The 22930-nt window shown below is 45.4% G+C and overlaps 1 protein-coding gene across 3 annotated transcripts in view; it reads right to left on the reverse strand.

Moving 5' to 3' along the window:
- The window catches only part of LOC125441668 (mediator of RNA polymerase II transcription subunit 27-like), a 35172-nt gene extending 13065 nt beyond the window's left edge, over positions 1-22107 (reverse strand). The window contains exons 1-3 of one of the 3 annotated variants that reach the window (XM_048512401.1): positions 21877-22107; positions 16424-16574; positions 9804-10472 (exon numbers count right to left, since the gene is read on the reverse strand). In XM_048512401.1, coding sequence (XP_048368358.1) covers positions 10374-10472; positions 16424-16574; positions 21877-22082 — 456 coding nt within the window. In that variant the 5' untranslated portion in view covers positions 22083-22107 and the 3' untranslated portion in view covers positions 9804-10373. Of the gene's footprint in view, positions 1-9803; positions 10526-16423; positions 16575-21876 lie in introns of those variants that run through there. The other 2 variants (XM_048512402.1, XM_048512400.1) reach the window with 2 other exon arrangements.
- Positions 22108-22930: the final 823 nt, after the last annotated feature.

A 22930-nucleotide genomic window follows, 5' to 3' on the forward strand; every position in this document is an offset into this window, starting at 1 on the left:
TGGGTCGGAGTCATGTACGCCGACCCAACCCCCAGAGTGGCCATGCGGAAGCGGCCTCTGTCTGCCAGAGTTTTTCTTCCTCTCTGGCTTCCTCATGTTGACGTCGGCCTCCACCCCTGCCTTCTGTCTGCCTCCTTATGCCTGCCTGTTTATCCTCCTCAGTTAGTAGGAGTTTGGAAGTTGTCCCCCAGCCCCTGCAGAGAGCACCATCAGGAGAGAGCCAGACCCCTCTCATCCCATCACCATTGGAGGTGCTTCCCTCTGAGTCAGAGCGGTTGGGATGGAGGGTGCTCTTGTTACTGGTCTTGTCGTAGCCAGGCCAAGAGGTGTGCTTCCCAGTTCCTTCTCACACCTGGTTAACGCCCGCTCATGGGCTGCTCAATCACCATCCAAGCACCTACATGGCTAAATAAAGACTATGGAAATAGTGACACAATAGTAAAGCATTGGCAGAATTACAGTCATCACTCCATAGCAATCGGGGGAGTAAATAATGAGAAGGAACATCAGTGAGCCACGGAATACTACCAGACCAGCTAACGGTCTTGCATCACTTTAATACGCATCAAAAAGTGATTGTACTTTACCATATTTTCCCCACACGACACACCGGGTTGCCTGAAATTATCTGATGTTTTCTCTTAATCAGGATTAACTGAAGTAAACAGGGGAGTTCACAGTAGAAAAGGGACTAGGCAGAAACAGAAGATCTGGCGGTTCGCTCCCAACGGTGTCACCCAACTAGGAGAGTGGGGGCCATGGTAGCATCTTCTCCGCCCAGCCCCGCATTAACAACATGTAAAAATTGCCCTGGAACGAGGCTTTCAGATGATTGTTAATCAATTGTGACGGCTCCTTTCTGAAATGAAGCAACATCTGGCACGGTTCCAACGAGAGTAATGCCAGTTCTCACTTTCCTTAATTAGACAAAATGGCACACTAATATACCCAATGTGCATTATAAATCACTAACACCTTGTCAGCTGTTAGTGATTATTGAGTGCTTCAAGATACCCTCGCTTTCTGATAGGCGTTTCGTTTTGTCAGATAAGAAATAGGGTTCCTAAATGTTATCAAGCTGACTGTGATTGATTTTCTTCTACTTTTCTTTCTTTCTCCATTCATTGCTTTTTTTTTACTGCTTTCGTTTCCGCTCCTTCTAGCCTCCCCTCCTGCTTTCCACAGCCTTTTACACATAATGCGTATGTTTGCTTATGCATCTTTACCATGCCCTTCCTCCAAGGAGCTCAGAATGGTAAACAGCATTTCCCCCTCTTCCATTTAATCTTCACACTCACTAAATTCAGACTGTGAGTGGTCTAAAGTCATCCACGGAAGTTGAATATTTTTACAGGCATCAGACACTTGGTATCCTTCACATCTACACCATTAGTGGATCTCTTTCAACGTGATACCTTTATTACAGAGACTTGGTATTATTGTATTTGTGTGTGTGTATTATTCATTGTTTTGTTGTTATTATTTACAATATGTATACTGTGCTGTTGATTAAGAGTTGTGGTTCTGTTATATGTAGTCGTGCCCGCAGGGTCGTCGTAATAATGAGACGAGACGCGGAGATACCATCTGGTGGAGAGAGCCAGCAGCAGGGAGCGCGGGATCCCATGCCGTGGATCCGGCTACTCTGCCTTGTGCTAGGCTCGGGCTCCTTTTATTAGGGTTTACAAGAGGGGGGGCTACGTGGGCGGACCGGGAGGCAGGAGAGCGGGAGAGTGGGAGATCATCATGTGATGCATGATCTCATCGGGCTGTTACGTGCAGGAGGAAGCATCCGTGTCTGGGTCTAATCCACACCTGGGGGCAAGGGCTCCATTGTCCCTTTGTCTGGGACACCTGGTGGCTGTGAGCCAGGTAGTTCATGACCTGTGACTCACCGGGGGGTGGGGGATGGGGGAGCGGGTGCGACCAGAAGGCCGTAGTTGGGCCGGCATGCCAAGCACTCTGCCTACGGTTCTGCTGGGTCAGCGGCTCATCCCTACAGTTATAGAAATGTTTTAATTATTTTCATTAAAAATAGAGTTTTAGATACTGTCTCTCGTTCATCTATATATATAAAAATCTAACGGTGTGTTTGTCCCTGATGGTCTCCCTCAGAAGCTGCTGGACGGATCGCCCCCAAATTTTCACAGGACATTCCTCCCTGTTGCGGGCAGGTAATCGGACCTTCAAATCACCAAAAGTCCATACCTGAGCCAGGTAAAACTTATTTTTCCTGGTGCACCAGGCCATGAAGCTGGCTGTGTTTAACTGTCACCCTTAGAATGTCCGTGCAGCCTGTCTGTCTGTGGCCTGAGGGCTTGGGATGAGGGTTTAGGATGTTCGTGCAGATGGGCAGAGATGAGCAGTGAAAACAGTAAATAGGTAATACTGGTAGGTAATACGAGTGGAAGTGAAACACATACACACTTTGCCGTGTGAGACGTCAGGTGGCTTTGCGCCGCTCGGGGGTTGTGATGCAGCGGCGGCAGCCGTGCAAACCCCTCCCCAGGGACGCTGTTTTTAGTGTCCCTAGATCGCTGTATTCTGCCCCTGCGGAAACAGCCCAGGTTAGAGTCTACGACTCTTAGCCATTGCATCACACATCTCTTAGCTAAACCAGCCCCCTAGTTGCTGGCTCTTCCTTTCTTTTCTGGCTTTTATAGTCTTTTGAAAATCTGCAACATTCCAGCTGTAAATCCAGCACCATTCTAGGACACCACAATGTCCCCTGTTGTCACATCTGCATCTTCACAGAAGTGGGGACAGGACAGACCAGACTCAATATAACTTTGCCCAACAAGGCAGCTGCAACGTCTCCCCACCCCATACACGCAGAGCGAGACAGCTAAGCATCTTTCCAGAGCAACACAGTTCTTAATTGTGAAGAACTCCGGCCACGTTTTTAAAAAGGTAATTCTGGTTGAAGTCCTCGGGGCAATCGGATGAAAGGAGTTAAATGTATCTAAGAAGGGGCTTGCTGACAAACAGCAGCCACGGAACGAAGGCCAGCCCATCATCGCTTTGGAGACAGAACCTTAGGAGCCAGGAGAAACAAACCGGCGGGCTCTGGCGTGCTTTGGAAAAAAACCCACCAGGATTCTTGTTGCACAAAAACATCCTAGCGGCAGGACACAGAGGCATCTGCTGAGCGGCAAGAATGGTGTCCAAAACCCAGAATATATTAAATTAGTTAAAAGGCAGTGTGAAGCCATTCAAGTTAAAATAGAAGGTGAGATATTTGTATGCCTTTTGACTGCCATTAATCTACCCCCTTTGTTCCTAAACTGCAACACAGGACCTCGGAATACCTGTTGAGAGCTGCTCCACCAGACCTCAGAATACCTGTTGAACAATAAGCATCCACAGGCTTATCGCTCGCTTGTCCGATAGTTAAAGCTCATCCCCAAATGTTTATGTAGCCATCCACACCATCCCAATTAAGCAGAGGTTTTTGGCAGCCACCGACCGGAGCTTTGTTCCGGCGCCCGGAGACACAAAGCCTCAGTGAAGGGTTTTGTCATTGTGTCTGTGGCCTCCTGCTGGAAAGCTCAAATCTAATGGGCTACCCTGCTGAGCAAAATCCTGCAGGCATCAGTTCAGTGCCATTTCCTGCAATGCCCACCACATATCGCAGCCTCTGCATGTTCAGGGAGGTTTCCTTTTTCCTTCGTTTTTTACGATCTCGCTTTTTGTTTTCCATTCTCCAGGGGAGGACTATTTCAGATTGTGTAGCCGGCTGCCTACAAGCGTCTATGCGCAGATCCAACAGAACCACCCACAGAAGCAAAGTGGGCACGCAAGAGACATGGGAGACAAACAGATGCAAATCTGAGAGTGCCAACTATAAAATCAGCTCTCTAATGGACACTTCTTCATCTTTAAGTTTCGTCGGAGGGCATTCAATTTGAACTGGTTGGCTTCTATTCATCATTATGAGTACTCCGTAACAAACTACCTCTAGCGCATCTGAGTAATTTAATCTAATGATCTGTTTACACTTCCAGGATAGACGGCGTGATCCGAAGACTGTTTTTCTCACTAATACACTGATTATTGTAAAACATTCTATTTCAGGGATTCCGAAGCAGAAGGCAGGGAGCACGCGAGCCCAATCCAGAATCCCAGAACAGGGACAATTATTGTGCATGTAATATAAATATTTTCATATCAACATGTAATTGTTACAACTGCTCTTCCTCGGTCTTGTTCGTATGGTTTTTTTTAATCACCATATGCCCGTGCGTATAAAAAAAAAAAAAGTACAAGGAAACCATACCTTCAAAACCAGACTCTGAAAATAACTTACAGAAGCCTTGGCAAAATTTCTAAGCCAGCCCAAATCTTTTGACAGCAAGATTCACTTTTCATCCTTCAGAATTTTATATTAGTGACCATGTTTTCTAATTACTGCTACCCCCAAACGCAATCCTAAACTCTCCACAGTTCATTATAACATTATGACAGACGTCTTATCGTCTAAAAATAAATATAGGGGTTGTCCCGACTGTGCTCATGACAGCTAAAATCTCATTGTTAACCTTAGCCTAACCTCTCCCGAATGTTTCATAATGATTTCAAGCGCTCCATTTAACTGAATGCTGAGGCCAGTATAAAAGGTACCAGATTCAGAAATTAATTCATCTACCACCCTGGAATGGCGTGAAACTGTGATACTCACTCTGCAGCTTTCAGAGAGCCACGTTTGCCATTTTCGTCTACCGAAAGAGCCACGTTTGCTTTTATCTTTGGGATGGAGCCGGCAATCCAGGGAGGTTCGCCGCTCAACCATTCTTCTGCAACTGGTTGCTTCAAGGTGGGACCTCAAGCCTCTCCTACTTTCCTGATCATAGGTGTCAAACTCGCAGCCCTCCAGATGTTATGGATTACAGTTCCCATCATCCCCTGTCAGATGATGGGAACTGTAGTTCATAACATCTGGAGAGCAGTGAGTTTGACACCTGTGTTCCTGATGCACAGGACAGATGCCCTACCAGGGAATGGTGCTCAAAAGAGCCACAGGTGGGAAGTTGAACAGCTGCATGAGGCTGCCCAGACAGTACAGCTGGTGCAAAGTTTACATACACAAAAGCAATGACAGGAACTATAACATACAGTGTTGCAAGGCGCCAGGATGGTGTAGTGGTTAAGAGCAGGTGCACTCTTATATGGAGAACCAGGTTTGATTACCCGCTCTGCCACTTGAGCTGTGGAGGCTTATCTGGTGAACTGGATTAGCTTGTGCACTCGAACACATGCCAGCTGGGTGACCTTGGGCTAGTCACGGTTCTTCGGAGCTCTCTCAGGCCCACCTACCTCACAGGGTGTTTGTTGTGAGGGGGGAGGGGAAAGGAGATTGAGTCTCCTTACAAGAGAGAAAGGGGGGATATAAATCCAACTCTTCTTCTTCTTTTTCTTTTGTGCAGCAGCACTTGCGTCCCAAGTTGGTCTGTGGTATAAAACAGCCTATATTACTACTAAGGTTGTCTTACTACTACAGCATACTGTGACATAATATAGTCTTCTGTATGCAGTTTTTCTGTTCCCTTATGCCTTGTTTCCTTTTAATGTTCATGCTCTTATCCCATCCCCCTTACAATTCCATATCTTCCAATTTTCTTCTGCCAGCAGATCCTTTTAGATATATATTTTCAGTTTAAATATATTTTATCTTTTAACTGTAAGTATTTTGCTAACCTTATGCTGGGCTATGACCATAACAAAGACTGACTGAATGATAAGAACTGCCTGCCCATTTATTTTTATGTCATACAACAAAAACATTCCAGTACAAACTGTTAATTAAACATTGGGTTGGATCCAGCTGGCTTTTTTGCTCAATCACTGTGAACTCTCTTCCTTTTTACAGCTTCCATTCTGCCAGGCTTTGGTGCATGCGAGGCCCAGGATTTCAAAAGTCCTTTGGGTGGTCAAAGGGGAATCCTCTTCCTCCCCTCATCATCAGTGGAAAAACTGTTTGGATCATCCAACGCTTCATACTTCCACTATGAAATCTTGCTGCAATGGACATTTGCCCCTGTGGCGCAGCAGACACCTGGTGCATTATGGGCCATTGTGGTGCATTATGGGCCGTTGTGTCCCAGAGCAAAGACCTAGCAAAAAGCACCCAGGAGAAGACGGGTCATTGCCTTCCTCCGCAGCCCCAAGGCAGGGATTCTTGGGGAGGCACGGTTTTGGTGCCCAAAAACCTTGCACTAGTGTTCCCCCCCCCCTTTAAAGAAACGCCACAACAGGGAGGGAAACCCCAGGAAAACAAGAGACAGACAAAAGACAAAAGGGCAAACAAACACTTAAGACCAGACTGGGTAATTTTTTAACGAACTTGACCAAATTGCCAAGGAGCCTGTAAAGGTCCTTGCTCTCCCTTCTGAGGCAGAAAAAATACTGACTCAAAATGAAGGGCAACAACCAGACAGGAAGTTAAAAATGACAAATTCCTGCCTCCCAGAGACTGGGGTGTGGAATCACCCATCCAAGATGGCCTAAGCCTCCAGGAAAACTGTGGGCTGCACAATATGGCTGTGCTGGGCCGCATAGTGTGTGCCAGTTTTCTTGAGCATGAAGCAGTTGCCAGAGAATTCGCATTCTGGTTCAATGTCACTTCTCAGGCCAAAGCAAAGTCCATTACATTAAAAATGTTTCAGCACATCCAGAAATTAACATTACATCGACTTGACACTGCGATTGTCAAAATAAGCATGTCTTATCTCACTGTTACGACTAGGCTATTATGATTAACAATTAAAAATGGTTTATCGCTGCTAAACCCAGTATCCATGTCTAATCAATACTATACTAACTTACCAAGGTTGCTTAATAAGTCTGAACGTTTTTTTCTACAGCATTTATTGATTTAGGCCAGCAACAAGACGATCCGCCCAAATAATTTAGAATGAAAGAGATAATTTAATAAACATCAGCAAGAAACATGAAATGTCCCCTCAGCTTCGGTGACAGCAAATCATTATAACTCATTATTACTAATTAACCTACTTTTTTAAAAAGAGGAATAGATTATACATCTAAGAGGTACCTGATGACATTATAACTTCTTCATTTTCAGATTTATAGCAAGAATGACTAATCGTTCATAGTGAGTGTATTGCTGAAGGCTTTCACGGCTGGAATCAAATAGGCATTGTGGGTTTCCTGGCCTGTGTGGCCGTGGTCTGGTTTATTTTGTGGTTTGTTTTTGTTCTTGGAGCAAAACACTACTAGCCCACAGCCCCGCAGAAAACCCACAATACCAAGTTTCATAGTTAGTTTGAGAAAGCCAGTGTGACATACATTTATTTATTTAATTTGTAGACCGCCCTTCCCCAAAGGGCTCAGGGCGGTGAACCACAACAATAAAAACATAACTTTAAAACATAGTATAAAACCAACGCAATACCCCAGTATTAAATCAGGAACCATGTAAATATCAGATGGCGTCAGACTCCCCCCTCCCTCCCCACCCTTGCGCCCACGAAAGGCCAGATGGAATGGTAGCAGAATGGTAGCTGTCACAGGAGGTGGTGATTGCCACTAACCTGGATAGCTTTAAAAGGGGCTTGGACAGATTTATGGAGGAGAAGTTGATTTATGGCTACCAATCTTGATCCTCTTTGATCTGAGATTGCAAATGCCTTAGACCAGGTGATCGGGAGCAACAGCCGCAGAAGGCCATTGCTTTCACATCCTGCATGTGAGCTCCCAAAGGCACCTGGTGGGCCACTGCGAGTAGCAGGGTGCTGGACTAGATGGACTCTGGTCTGATCCAGCAGGCTTGTTCTTATGTTCTTATGTAGATGTACGTAACCAGGCTGGCCAAATGTCTGGTGCAACAGGTCCATCTTACAGGCCCTGCAGAAACTCTGCAAGTCCCGCAGGGCCCTGATTTCCCTTGGGAGCCTGTTCCACCAGGTGGGGGCCAGCTTGATTGCTTTTTGGGCAGGGATTACCAATAGGTCCTCCTTCGAGGAGCGGAGGGGCCTAACAGGGCAATATGGGGAGAGGCGGTCCCTCAGGTTCTATCTCAAAGTGATGAAGCATTCAAAGGACTACAGTGTTTTGGCTGGGTGTGGTAGTCAGATATTGCTTTGAACAGGCTTAGCTCTCTTACTTCTTGCTCCATGTAGGAAAAGTGCATCCCTCTTTTTTGGGGGAGTGGGGTGGGGGAGGATAAAGAACAGCAGCCACAAGTAGGACAGATACAATGGATGGAGCACTTCTGCAGCCCATAATAGTGATCCTGCATGATAGAAAAAGCGCAGTTTTGGGAAGCATTTTGGAGGAGCTGCAACTCTGCTCCTGTTGCCAGCATTTCAAAAAACACTGTTATTCCAGCTGAAGTCTGGAAAGACCAGTGTCCAAATCCCCACCCCAGCCTGGAAACTCACAAGAGTGATCTTGGGCCAGTCACTCTTTGCCATAGCCTGCCTCGCAGGATTGACGAAACAATAAAACGCAGGAGGGAAGAACGGAAGATTCTTTGAGAAAAGGCAGGGTAAAAACGTGATTGTGTACAATCACAAACTCAGCACCACCTCCTGGTTTATCACTTCCTCCGACGAGGGGGGGGGGATCGTGGAGAACTGGGAACCCTCACTACCTTCCTTCTCAAGGAGGCTTTTACCTAAGTGGAGTGCTGTTTCCCTGCTCCTTCTCTTGAACAAAAGAGCCACTGTGAGGTAGTGGTTAACAGTGGTGGACTCTCATCTGGAGAACCAGGTTTGATTCCCCACACCTCCACAGGAAGCCTGCTGGGTGACCTTGGGCTAGTCACAGTTCTTTCAGGACTCTCAGCCCACACTGAAGCAGGCAACGGCAAACCAGCTCTGAGTGCCTCTTGCCTAGAAAAAAAAACCTTATGGTAGTAGTGGCGGACCTCTACCTTCCAGGGATGCCATGAACTGGCTGCACTCCAGCCCCTGCCAGCATGGCCAATTGGCTATGCTGGAGGGGGCTGATGGGAATTGTAGTCCATAACATCTGGAGTGCCAAAGGTTCACCACCACGGCCCTATGGGGTCACCATAGGTCAGTTGTGAATTGATGGCACTGTATACACACTGAACAAGCTCTTTCTCTGAAGGAAGCCTTTGTACTGGAAGGGTATTTTGCTCCACAAGGAGCTAGTCCTAGTGGGCTCTCCTCTCTTGCTGCTACCACTCTACCCAACTCTCTGACCCCCTCTGCTACAGGAGCTGCTGTCCTCCTTAAAGTCATGCTCACTCCACCACCTTCTCCACCAGAGGTAGGGAGACTTCAGCACTACCTAGCTGGACAGCTCCATCGCTCTTTCAGCAACTTTGACTTGGATCCTGTTCCTTAGAGCTAAGTGGACTTCTGGCAAAATTGCAACTGGCAAAATTAGAGCGCTGGCTATTAATACAAGCCAAAATTTGGGGAGGCCTGATTTTTAAATTAGATAACAGTGAGCCTAGACCTTTATAATCCATGTGCTTCTGATCAACAGAGTCTCATATAAAGGTGATGCTTTAACAAAGACTAAATTGTAATCGTAATTTAAGCTTTCGGTCAGGGACTGGATTCTGCAAATCCATATACTAACGGCAGCTTTCCTTCAGTGCAAACTGAGGTTACACCTTTGAACAGGTACAGATGTGCACCTGAGCTAGGACAGACGACACCCTAAGGCAGTGATGGTAACATGCCAGCAGAGGCAAGTTATCACTGAACTTGGTCTAATAAATACAGCGACTGATATCCAAGTGTTCAATTACAGAAGGAATAACTGATTTTTTTTCACCCATCAGAAGACAAAGTTAGACATCACAACAGTTTTGAAGAAAATACTTCCACAGAATGAAATTTTATTAAGAGTTAAGGCCAATATAACATAACACAACAGCATTTTTACAAGTTAAGAAAATATACTTCACGTCAACATAAACAGATGCTCTATTCCTTTAGGGGGGGGGGGGGGTTCCTCCAAAAACACTAGCCAACACAACAAAAGTCATCTGCTAGCTCCAAGAAACTGTAAATTCAAGCACTATGTTAATTTAAAAAATGGAACAAACTAATAACATTAGCCTATCTATCTGTTAAATAATAAGTCTTTATTAAATTAAAATTTGTGAAGAACATTGGGAGGTGGCAGCATTAGCATTTTTGCTGAAATTAACCTCTTTCTTCTTTTTTTTTACAAAAAAAACCTGCTGAAAAAAAACACGCAATTCACATTCCCATATGCTCTGACAAGCAATTAGCCCACTTTACTCACATTACACAAAATTATTAAGCAACACAGACCAAAAGCCATATGTTTGTACACCTCTCTCCCTCCTTTTAATATTTGTTTGAAAATGCATTTTTACATACATTACAGAATCCTTCAAGTATTCTGTTTCATCTTGATGTAAGCAGAGCAGGGTGCTGGCTGCCCGGCAACCACCATGGGAAAACTGCCCCCATCAGACCTTCAAGTGTGCCTGGAGATGTGAAGGTCTAAGAAGAAATGGAAAATTCAGGAGAGAAGCAATTCCTCTTCTTTCTAATAACTTTTTTCAATTTTTCCAATGGAAAAATAAATATAGAAGAAGAAGAAGAAGAAGAAGAAGAAGAAGAAGAAGAGGAGGAGGAGGAGGAGGAGGAGGAGGAGGAGGAGGAGTTTGGATTTATATCCCCCCTTTCTCTTCTGCAGGAGACTCAAAGGGGCTTACAATCTCCTTGCCCTTCCCCCCTCACAACAAACACCCTGTGAGGTAGGTGGGGCTGAGAGAGCTCCCAGAAGCTGTGACTAGCCCAAGGTCACCCAGCTAGCGAGTGTGGGAGTGTACAGGCTAATCTGAATTCCCCAGATAAGCCTCCACAGCTCAGGCGACAGAGCTGGGAATCAAACCCGGTTCCTCCAGATTAGATACACGAGCTCTTAACCTCCTACGCCACTGCTGCTCCTTTCTCAACAGCTGTTGAGAAAAGGGAGGTGGAGGAGTGGCATGCAAAGGAAGGGAAGGAGAGGGAGGGAGGTGAGTGAGGGGTGGCATGCAAGGGAGGGGAGGGAGGGGGTGCCATGTAAGGGAAGAGGAGTGAGGGAGGGAGGGAAGTGAGTGATTGAGGGGTGGCATGCAAGGGAGGGGAGGGAGGGGGTGTACTGGGTGTACTTTAAAACTTTTTGCCTTGGACTCAAGAGTGTATGTACATCACAATTCTGGCCGATGTAAGCAAAGTTCCACTCTACTGAGTTACCGGTAACTTAGATACTAAAATCACTAGTGGAGACCTGTTCCTTACAAACCCCCTTTTTCCATCCAGAACTTTCCATCCAGAATTTTACCCTGCCTAAGCTCTCCTGTGCCACAGTTAACGCACGAGTAAATTCACACAGAGGGGAAAAGGGAGACGTCCTGGCTCAGCTCATCAAAAATACAACACGCCAGCCACCAAAGGGTCAAAAATTAAAAATTAAATATAGAAAGCATTTCCACACATCACTGCAACTGAAGCTTCCCCCGCCAAGCTACCGATAAGCGGCTGCAAAAAAAAAAAAGGGCGTAAAAAAATGGCCCATTTAGTCTGGACATTCTTGTTCAAAACAGCTGTTGAGAAAAGGAATAAAAGGAACAGGCAGATTCAGTCTGCACACACTTAGCTAGCACAAGAGAAAATTGCTGTATCATAAAAGCCACTCAGTATATCACCGCAGGCTGTTAAGGGCACAGAGAGGAGGTTTTTTTCCTGGCACAGTTACAAGTGACCGGCCTCCTGTTAGAACTGGGAGAATTCACGCATCACCACCAGCCATAATAAAGAACGGGGAAGGAAACAGATTGCAAAATTCTGAAGGCAGCAATCATTGAACACGGACTGTTTGCTGGACAATGAAGTGCTATGGAGCCAACCGATCACATATTAGTCCCTTATTAAAAACAAGAGGCAAAGACAAGAAGTGGTAGCAGCAACTGCACTGAAACACACACCACTGGAATTCTTTGGCCTTAACACAAGCAGCTTAAATTTAAAAAATCCCACTCTTTCCCAAACATGACAAATTCGTTTTCAGTATTTGTTATTTAGAACATAGGTGTCAAACTCGTGGCCCTCCAGATGTTATGGACTACAGTTCCCATCATCCCCTGCCAGCATCATGCTGGCAGGGGATGATGGGAACTGTAGTCCATAACATCTGGAGGGCCGCGAGTTTGACACCTGTGATTTAGAAGAACAGTTTGGATTTATACCCCCATTTTCTCTCCTGCAAGGAGTCTCGAAGTGACTTACAAACTCCTACTCTTCCTCTCCCCACAACAGATATCTTGTGAGGTAGGTGGGGGTTGAGTTTAGAGAGAACTGTGAGCCCAAGATCACCTAGTAGGCTTCATGTGTAGGAGCAGAGGAAACAATCCATTTCACCAGATAAGAGTCTGCCACTCACGTGGAGGAGTGGGGAATCGAACCCGCTTCTCAAGATTAGAGTCCACTGCTTTTAACCACTACACCACGATGGCACTAAGCAGTGGCGTAGGAGGTTAAGAGCTCGTGTGTCTAATCTGGAGGAACCGGGTTTGATTCCCCGCTCTGCCGCCTGAGCTGTGGAGGCTTATCTGGGGAATTCAGATTAGCCTGTACACTCCCACACAAGCCAGCTGGGTGACCAGATAGTCACAATTCTTTGGAGCTCTCTCAGCCCCACCTACCTCACAGGGTGTTTGTTGTGAGGGGGGAAGGGCAAGGAGATTGTAAGCCCCTTTGAGTCTCCTGCAGGAGAGAAAGGGGGGATATAAATCCAAACTCTTCTTCTTCTTCTTCTTACATATGAAAATATGCATTCTGAAAGTAACTTTCCTGTCTTCCACCCTAACCTGCTCAAAATATTAAACACCGGTTAAAGATAATACCAACAACAGCTTTCAATTATCTCCAAATCAGTCCACTTGGCTTTGACAGGCGATCAGTTAAAAATACTGGTCAGTATTGAAAGCATCTGTTTACTTAGAATGTCTAATTTAGTCTGATTCCAACAACGATCAAAAAAACACTCAAGTTGATTAGCTGTTATGAAACAGTGACATTAAATGCTAAACAACTGTTATTCATTTCAGATTTCATAGATAACCAAGCTATGCAATTATAAATGTCAATGACATTTGGGAGATCAAAACGTTCTTTCTGGCTTTCGTTTGGAACCAGAGAGATACTGCAGTTACACATTTGGCTTAAAGTGAACACAAATCAAACCCACACAGCGACAAAAAACAAAATTAGTTTACATGTAGTTGTCGCCACACAGGCCTGGATGAGTCTGCCTAAAATGAAGAGAGGCAGGCAGGCAGGCAGGCAGTGCCCCTCCCCACCCCAACTCATACTGGTGAGCAAAAGACCCCAGTTTAGGGTAGTGGTTAAGAGTGGTGGACTCTAATCTGGAGAACTGGGTTTGATTCCCCACTCCTCCACATGAGCAATGGACTCTTATCTGGTGTACTGGATTTGTTTCCCAGCTCCTACAAATGAAACCTGATGGGAAACCTTGGGCTAGCCAGTGGTGGCGAACCTTTGGCACTCCAGATGTTATGGACTACAATTCCCATCAGCCCCTGCCAGCATGGCCAATTAGCCATGCTGGCAGGGGCTGATGGGAATTGCAGTCCACAACATCTGGAGTGCCAAAGGTTCGCCAACACGGGGCTAGTCAGTTCTCTCTGAGCTTTCTCAGCCCCACCTAGCTCAGAAGTTGACTGTTGCAGAGAGAGGAAGGGAAGGAGTTTGTGGGCCACTTTCAGACACCTTTCAGGAGAGAAAACCAGGGTATAAATCCAAACCCCTCCTCCTCTTCTTTTTCAGCTTTTCCAGCACAAAATTACACCAGAGCACATTCAGAACTCAGACACGGCTAGGTGGGCGCAACAACAAAATGTCTGTCGCAAAATGGCGGCCACAGGAAGCAAAGTCAGCCACAAAATGACTGCCATAGTGTAGAAACACAGGGTAGATCCTTGTGCTGTGATGGCAGCGGCTGCCGAAGCAACATTTTTAAAAAACTGCAAAATCGATCAAATCCCCAATAGCCAATCAGAAGCCCTGCTGGGCAAAAGCCCTGCCTGGCCACACCCACTTCCTAAAACACTTAGCGGGCACCAAAAAAGATATCATTGGGCCCCACGGCCCCCACAGACACCCTCTTTGGCACCCCTGGTTACACCAAAAGATTATTAAAAAGGCTAGCCATCTCCTATACACCTGTAGCTTCATGTAATAGTTCCTCAAGGTTAAAGATGGTCGATCAACCAGCACCTCAACTTCAACGATATGCAAAAACCATGCAAAGTGTTGCTCACTTCTTCAACGCCAGACAGGTGTATTTGTGAGTAAAAGCGGACTGCAGAAAGTCACATGGACAGCTCAATCCACCTTAGGTTAGTTAGGCCATTCAGATCAGCTTCAAAAACATGTTTCCTTCTCCTTGCTGGAGAGTCTACCAACAATTCAGAATAGGTTTTTAAAAACAACACAAGTGCTCTAGCATCAACAGACAGCTCCTTGTGCCAGACGAAAGTCTCGCCATTAACGGAACTGATAAAGACCCAACCCTTTACATAACAGAAGATATTCAACACAGCATTCATGTAACCAAAAGCAAAAGTTAACCTCAGCCATTAATACAACCATTAGATAACACACATTCGAGCAGAAGATAACACACATTAACACACATTAGAGCCTTGCAGAAGAGCCATCATGTATGCCATATTCGAAACCATAGGTGTCAAACTCATGGCCCTCCAGATGTTTTGGACTACAGTTCCCATCATCCCCTGCCAGCATGGCAGGGAATGATGGGAACTATAGTCCATAACATCTGGAGGGCCACGAGTTTGACACCTGTGTTCTAAACTGTATTAAGTTTGAACGCCCAGCAACCTAAAACAGCAACACCCACTCTAGTTTCACAAATTCAGATACAATACAAGTTGTTTTCAGATAGTCAATAAGGTAGGTTATTGTATACAAAAACTTGCCTGCATACAATTCTATACATTTCTCCACTTCCTTAAGCAATAATAATCTGTTAATCACACTATCAACGAAAAAGCCCCAGACAATTCACACTTCTTCCAAGCTGTTTGGAAACAGAGGGCTTTTCTTTTACTAAAATAATTAATGCATTTTATTTAATTAAAAACCACTTAAGTTTTAAAAACAGTGAGCGATGAAGGAGGTTAGGATTTAGACGCCGCTTTCTCAACCGTAAGGAGTTTCAAAGAGGCTTACAAACTCCTTCCCTTCCACTCCCCACAACAGACACCCTGAATTCTGTCAAATTTCCATCAGTACTCTTACCAGCAACTGAAACAGCACCTCCATACATATGAGTAAACAGCCTCTGAACATCCAGAAATAGAATATGGGGGTTCAAGCAGAATTCCTTCCCTTCTATCTTTTGTCACCAACCCCTTAAAGGAAGGAAGGACTCACAGACAGAAACTATCATGCCATATAAGACCCTCCTTATAATATCAAATGGATCCTGCCGCCCCTTCCCTCTGGTTTTTAAAGGGAATTTGATAGTAGGCGCCATCTTTTATGTGGATTTAATAATGCTGCATTAATGGGGTGGGTTTATTTTATTAGAGCCTATATTATTTGATACTGAACAGATTTTAAAGTTGACATATGTGCTCTATTTTATTGTTCACCGCCCTGAGCCCTCCGGGGGAGGGCGGTATATAAACCTAACCAATAAATAATAAATAAATAAATAAATATTTCCTGCAGAGCAGCACAGTGGGGAATCTGGGCCGCTCCACCAGGTTTTGATGGGCAGCTGACAGAGCACAGCAAGACTGTAAATCCCCACTTGGAGAAGGAGCTCACTCCCTCAAGCAGAAGACTAAACTTTGCCTAAACTTCAGAACATGCTGAAGCAGCGGATTTACTCGGAGTAGACCACCTTGTAGGACGCAATGTGGACAAGAACTGACAGACACACAGTCACCAGTGCAGTTCTATTTATTGCTATCTACTAACAAAGTGCTTCGCCAGACCACAGGTGTTTGTAGGCACACGTCACACTGCTGTCTGTGCTATCTGTATACAAAAGTGGTACCAATCAGGTGCCCTCACCTTATCAGGTTTGCACATGGTACAAGCTGTGCACTCGGTACTAATCTGCACCTATTAGGAGGAGGGTCCAGCTGTCATTTAGATTTTGCTCATTTAAACATTTACACGTGTTCTGACAGAACACTCATAAGTGAGGCAGAACTAAAACAGTGAAAACTTCTCAGCTACCAGAAGGCAGATTCCGCACGGACCAAAAAACAGCGGTATGAAAACGGTGTAAACCCTTTTACATCACTTTAAACCCTTTACACCGCTTTTCACAATCATTGTTTTTGGCCCAGGCAGAATCTACCAATCCGTGGGATTATTAATTAGCAATCAACACTGCTTTTTTTTACCTTGTTTGACCATTTGTGGTGGCCTGGAAGTAGCTGGACTGTAGAGGGGGCTTTGTCTCTTGGCCAGGATCGAGACTCGTGCAATCCACTGTTGTGGGAGGGATGGTTCTCAGAGGGCTTGCCAACGAGATTGCTCAGCCGCTCCAGTTCTCTAAAAGAAGAAAATTATCACTATTTAATGATGTTATTTAAGGACAGCGTGCTTTGTCAACCCTCCAGGGTACCAAAAGCAATGCATCAGCTACAGCACAGCAATTCAAACAGTAGCAGGCCCCCAATAAGCATCTTGAAATCACAAGCTTTGGTTTAATAATACTTTGAAGCTCTTACAACAGTAGAGAAAATCTGAAAATTATACTGGGAAACACGACGCAAGATTCGGAAACTATTACAGCAACTAAGAAAGCATTCCAGTTCCTTAACAGGCAAATCATACGTTCATCAAAAACATTTTTTACAAATAACAATAATGCTCAGATAACATGTTGTTGTAATAGGTACCAGTATTGATAGGCAGGTCATAAATGCTCTAAATATTTTTGCATCCAAAAGCTTCTGGGATTTATAACATTGTTTTTTCACCTTTTCTCAAAAGGCTCAGAATGATCCACATCCCATTTTTTCCTTTCACAACAACCTTGTCAGGTAGATTTAGCTAAGAGCTAATAACTTGCTCAAGACCACTCCCTGAATTTCACAGCTGAGAAGATTTGAATTCAGATACAAGCATTTTAATCTAACCTCCTTAACTAACCTCCTAATGTAACCTCCTTACATCATACCTGTTCTCCCAGCTCTATTCTCTTTTACTGTTGGCTTGTGAAAAATTACTACTTTACTTGAATCAAAGGAAACAAGAGGAGGATCTATTCAGAGGAAGGTACTCCTATTACTAAGCCATCTGTGACCCAATGAATAAGATAACTTGGAAATGAAACAACCATTCATTCTTAGTAGATTGTTTGTATCTAGGTATTTTCATTTGACCCCAGCATCATACTTACCATACCTCACTGAAGGGTGGCCACTGACATTTTTTCAGATTAAATCTCTAAACCCACCTTTCAAATTCAACATCCGCTTGTACATGTGAGATAAAGGTTTATTTAAAGTACAGTGGCACGTTTTTCTCCCATACAGCTTAGGACCCAAAGTGGATAAAAATAGACAGGCTGCACCCTAACACATTAAGCATAGGTGTCAAACTCGCGGCCCTCCAGATGTTATGGACTACAGTTCCCATCATCCTCTGCCAGCAATGTGCTGGCAGGGGATGATGGGAACTGTAGTCCATAACATCTGGAGGGCCGCGAGTTTGACACCTGTGCATTAAAGCCAACGTGGTGTAGTGGTTACGAGCAGCAGACTCTATTCGAGAGAAAAGGGTTTGATGTACCACTCCTCCGCATGATCAGCAGCTCTTATCTGATGAACTGGATCGGTTTCCCCACTTCTCCACATGACACCTGCTGGGTGACCTCTCAGCCCCACCAACCCACAAGCTGTCTGTTGTGGGGAGTGGACGGGAAGGAGTTGAAAGCCGCTTTGAGATTCTTTAAAGGAGAAAAAGGCAGGGTATAAATCCAAATTCCCCTTCTTCTATTGAAAGCCAATCTATCCGCATGGCCCACTCCGAAGATACTCTACCACTGACCCATTCCAATCTAGTTTAAAGCCTAGGCTTGGAATCAAGATGGCTTCAGTTGCACTAGTAAACAATCTTTATTTATTGTCAAAGGCTTTCACGGCCAGATTCAACTGGTTCTGGTGGGTTTTCCGGCCACACAGCCTGGAAAACCCACCAGAACCAATCTTTATTTAAATTTGGACAGGGGACAATCTTCCCTATCGATAGTTAGACCTCTCAGCAGACTGTGACACAGTTGACCACTCTGTTCTTACCCACTAGAATAAACATGGAATGGGTATTAACGCATAGCCCGAAAGTGGTTTCACTCTCTCCTGTCTGATCAGATGCAAAGGAACTCCACCAGAGAGGCAGAATTAACTGGATGGAATTTGCCTCATGGAGTGCCACAGGGTTCAGCCCTCTCGCCCATGCTCTCACACACAGTAAGTTTGTCTGGCACTTTGGGGTTGGGTGCCGACAATAAGCAGATGACACCCAGTTCGACATGTCATTATTCAAGCCTCCAGATGTGTCCACGCTGGTCTTGAACTGGTGCTCTAAGGCTGTGATCAGGGGGCTACGGCAAAACAAGTTTAATCCAGGCAATACAGAGGAAAAGCTGGTCTTGAAGGCTGATATTCTAGAGCAGTGGTGGCGAACCTATGGCACGGGTGCCAGAGGTGGCACTCAGAGCCCTCTCTGTGGGCACGCACAAACAGAGTGCCCCCCCCCCACATCTAGGCTGGCCTGGGCTGATGGGCTCCATTATTAACATTAAACCTAAGATCTAGTTTTGGGGAAGCAGTGTAGGTAACCCTGTTAAGCGCTTTTAAACCCCATTGATTTTCATGCGATGAACTAAAGCGCGATCCTTTACCTGGGAGTAAGCTCGGTTGCTGGCAATGGGGCTTGCTTCTGAGTAAACCCTCCTAGGGTCATGATTCACCCGTTGGAAGAGTTGCATGGTTGCTTCAAAGCAAAGCCACCGACTACCACAAAGCTTACTCCTGAGTAACGCATGCCTCAGAGCCAACCGTTTTTTTCTAAACTAAAACCTCAGTATTCAGGTTAAATTGCTGTGTTGGCACTTTGCGATAAATAAGTGGGTTTTGGGTTGCAATTTGGGCACTCGGTCTCGAAAAGGTTCGCCATCACTGTTCTAGAGGGACTGAACCTACGTCGCCCATTTTGTAAGACGTCCGGGTCCAACTTGCTGACCCCTCTTCTCATTAATAAAGAATGTCTATCAGGCCAACGAAAAAATTCTTATCGTTTAAACAATGATTCTTCCGCTATCTCTGAAACGGTGGCTAAGTACCTGTGTTATGTCAATACAATACAATAGACCTTTATTGGCATAACACGTTGAGGTGTGAATAAACATGAATACTGAATTTGAAGAAAGTTATGCTTGCCATCTATAAATAATTATAGCGTCCCAGATCGTTTATAAAAAACAGATAACGTGAATTAGAAATTTAGCCGTTAGTTTGATTACAAAACAAAAAGTTTATAAAACAAAAAGAATTATGTCTCAAGACATAATTCAATTAAGATTAAAATCTGAGTTTATCATATTCCTAGTCTCAGCATTAAGTTACTGTGTTGTCATTAAGTTGCAACCATGATTGTACTACTCTGTGATCACTCCTAGTTTGCATTGTTTATTATGCTAATAAAAAGTGTGAAGGTTAGCGACACTGGCTTTTTCAGAGCAGTTAAAATCTTTGAGATGCTCATAGGTCCGGCCTTGGTCTTTCCAAAGCAAGTTGGAACTTTGGGCAGGAGTGCCTTCTAGCAGCTGATCTGACAACTCTCTTATTCCCTAGACCAGGGGTAGGGAACCTGCGGCTCGAGAGCCGCATGTGGCTCTTCTGCCCTTGCACTGTGGCTCCACGAGCTGAGCCGCCGGCCCCATCCTTGCCCGCCCTGCAGGCAGCATGTGGGTGCTCTAACTGCTCATGGTCGGCCACAAGGCCATGCGGGCTTCCCCTCTCACCCGCCCCGTTGGAGCGGGGCGGGCGCTTTCCCGATCCACCAGCTTCCCAAGCCGCCGGCTCCATCCTTGCCCGCCCTGCAGGCAGCTGGGCGGGAGCATCAATGCGCTTTTCAGAATGAGCGGAGTAAAAGGTAAAAAAACCCAATATATATATAGCGTTATCTTTATTTTAAATGTCAAAAATTATTTGCGGCTCCAAGTGTTTTCTTTTCCCGTGGAAAATGGGTCCAAATGGCTCTTTGAGTGTTAAAGGTTCCCTACCCCTGCCCTAGACTCTGACAACCTGGCTACACCGATCTATGCTTCGGTAACCTCCAGGCTGAATTACTGAAACACACTCTACATGGGGCTGTTTTCAAAGACAACTTGAGAACCAAAATGGGCCCATAAGGCACCAGCTCGACTACTGACAAGGGTTAGCCAAGGGGAACATTTTGAAATAGCTACACTGGCTGCCAATCTGTTTCTTTGTTCAGAGAGTTCTCATGAGCCAGGTCCCACATATTTGAAGGATCGTTTCCTTCCATTTATCACTGTGTGCCAACTTCTGTCATCAGGCAGCTTATCTGCCTCTCTGGCATTGACCAAAACCCAGGCCTTCCCTTCATAGCTCTTGCTCTGAGGAATGGGTGAAGAGGCCTTCTCTTTAAGAGCCAATGAAGAATAGTGGTTGAGTGTTGGATTAGAACTGGGAAAATCCGGGTTCAGATCTCTGCACTGAGTGACTTTGGCTCTCCACACACACACACTCTCTCTCTCTCTGCTCCCTCACAGGATTGCTATGAGGTTAAAATGGAAGGGAAAGCCATTTAAGCAAAATTGAACTCCTAGCAAGGCCTTACAATAACTGTATCTGAAGGGAGAGATAACAAAAAAGAGAGCTTCACATACATTTTACCTCTAGCTTTGAAGATTTTACTTTTTTCCAGGTGTTGTTACAACACAGAGACATTGACCAAACACAACCTTTACACACGCTTCTTAACACAAAAACTGCATTTAAGCAAAAACCTTAACACTTCTGTTCGCAGAGAGCATAATTCGAAAGTCTACTACTGCGGAATGTGGAAGCTCCATTCAGCAAAAACCCATCCCTGGTTATCCCGGGTACCTGACACCCATGGGTATAATGCCCCTGATAAAATTGGTTCTCGCGAATTCAATGGCCACCTTGCCAGGCCCAGGTCAGGGACGCTAGCTTACTTTCTTGTCTCCATGCAATCCCAGCCCATAATTTTGCTAACAATTACACATAGAAAGGTTTGCCTATTTTAAGTCTCAACTCAGTGCATCTACAGAAGCGAGTTCTAGGTCCCTTGGGATAAAACCGTGAGTGACAGTGGGCCCATTTTTGTAAATTCAGCAATCTCCTGGCTCTTTCCATTGGGGATAGACTGCCTCTGAACATGGAGGTTCTATTTTTTGCTAAAGATATATTCCAGCCTGGAGACTTATGCAGACCTCTCTTCCTGCAGCAAGCCACCGATACCGCAGAAAAAGTTTTAAAAAACAGTTAAAATGTCTGGGACACAAAAACGTACACGGGATAAAGCCGTGAGTGACCCTGGGCCCCTGTTTATGTGAATGCAGCAATCTCCTGGCCCTTCCAAGCGGGATAGACTGCCTCTGAACATGGAGGTTCTATTCCCCCCCCTAAAATATATATATTCCAGCCTGGAGACTTATGCAGACCTCTCCTCCTGCAGCAAGCCACCGATACCGCAGAAAATTCAGACAATTCAGTCATAATCCGAGGCTTGCTATAAATAAAACAGGAATTCTACTTCTAAGGTCAACTGATTCCTGTTGCTGAGGACTCCTCACCCCAAGTCCCGGCTGACGGAGTGGAGGCTCTCCTGGAAGGTGGTGACGAAGCTCTTCTCGCGGCCCTCCAGGGTCTCCTTGTTGCGCTTGCCGTCCTTCAGGCAGTCGAACACCCGAGTGACGCTGGAGCGCAGAGCCTGGATGGCCGCGATGGCCTGGGCGAAGGCTTCCAGGTTGACGCCGGCATTGAGCACCCCGTCCGCCATCTTGGCGCCTCAACAGGTCGCCACCGCGACGCGCACGGACGAGGGCGAAAAGGCACAGCACCCTGGGAAACGTAGTACGCGCGACCAGACGCGGCTTTTGTCGCAAGGCATTGTGGGAAACGTAGTACGGGTGGCTAGTGCGGAGAACAGCAAAGTGGAACGGAGCGAGCTTTCTACCGCAAAGCATCTTGGGAGTTGTAGTCCCCGGGGGACAACATACATTGTTAAATCATACAGTAACACACACACACACACACTCGCACACACACAGGCTTTTTTGGCATCATACAGTGAAAGACCAAGGCCGGACCTCTGAGCATCTCAAACATACAGTAACGTATTAAATAGTTAAATTGTACAAATAAAATGCAGGATTCCAAATTGTGCAAATAAAATGCAGGATTCCAATCACAAGCCACTAAAACCCTCTGATGGCGGTTAACATTCATATAGACTGTATAGACCCAATTCTGCCCAATCCTGTAAATCTATATATATAGTATATTCTGAGACTTCATGGAAGAAATCAAAGGGAGAAAAGGTCTTTAGTTAGGGATGTAGCAAAAGGAATGACAGGATTGCCCATTGAAAACACCGGGAGAAGCTGGAAGGCCCATTAGAAATAATGGGAACCAGGAAAGCCAATTGCCTTGCGTGGGCTCCATTGAAACATATCACAGCACAAAGAAGGTAGCAAAGAAAATGTGGACTGGAGTTCAATTAAGGTCTCTGGGGCCATATAGACTACCCTGATACTGGAATGACAGCCCCCACAGTGGAGTGCCAGCCCTGAGGAACGGAATCTGTATTCTAGGATTGGAATGACAGGTCACACACTGGAATGGCAA

Source organism: Sphaerodactylus townsendi, linkage group LG12, assembly GCF_021028975.2.
Source record: "Sphaerodactylus townsendi isolate TG3544 linkage group LG12, MPM_Stown_v2.3, whole genome shotgun sequence".
Lineage (NCBI taxonomy): Eukaryota > Metazoa > Chordata > Lepidosauria > Squamata > Sphaerodactylidae > Sphaerodactylus > Sphaerodactylus townsendi.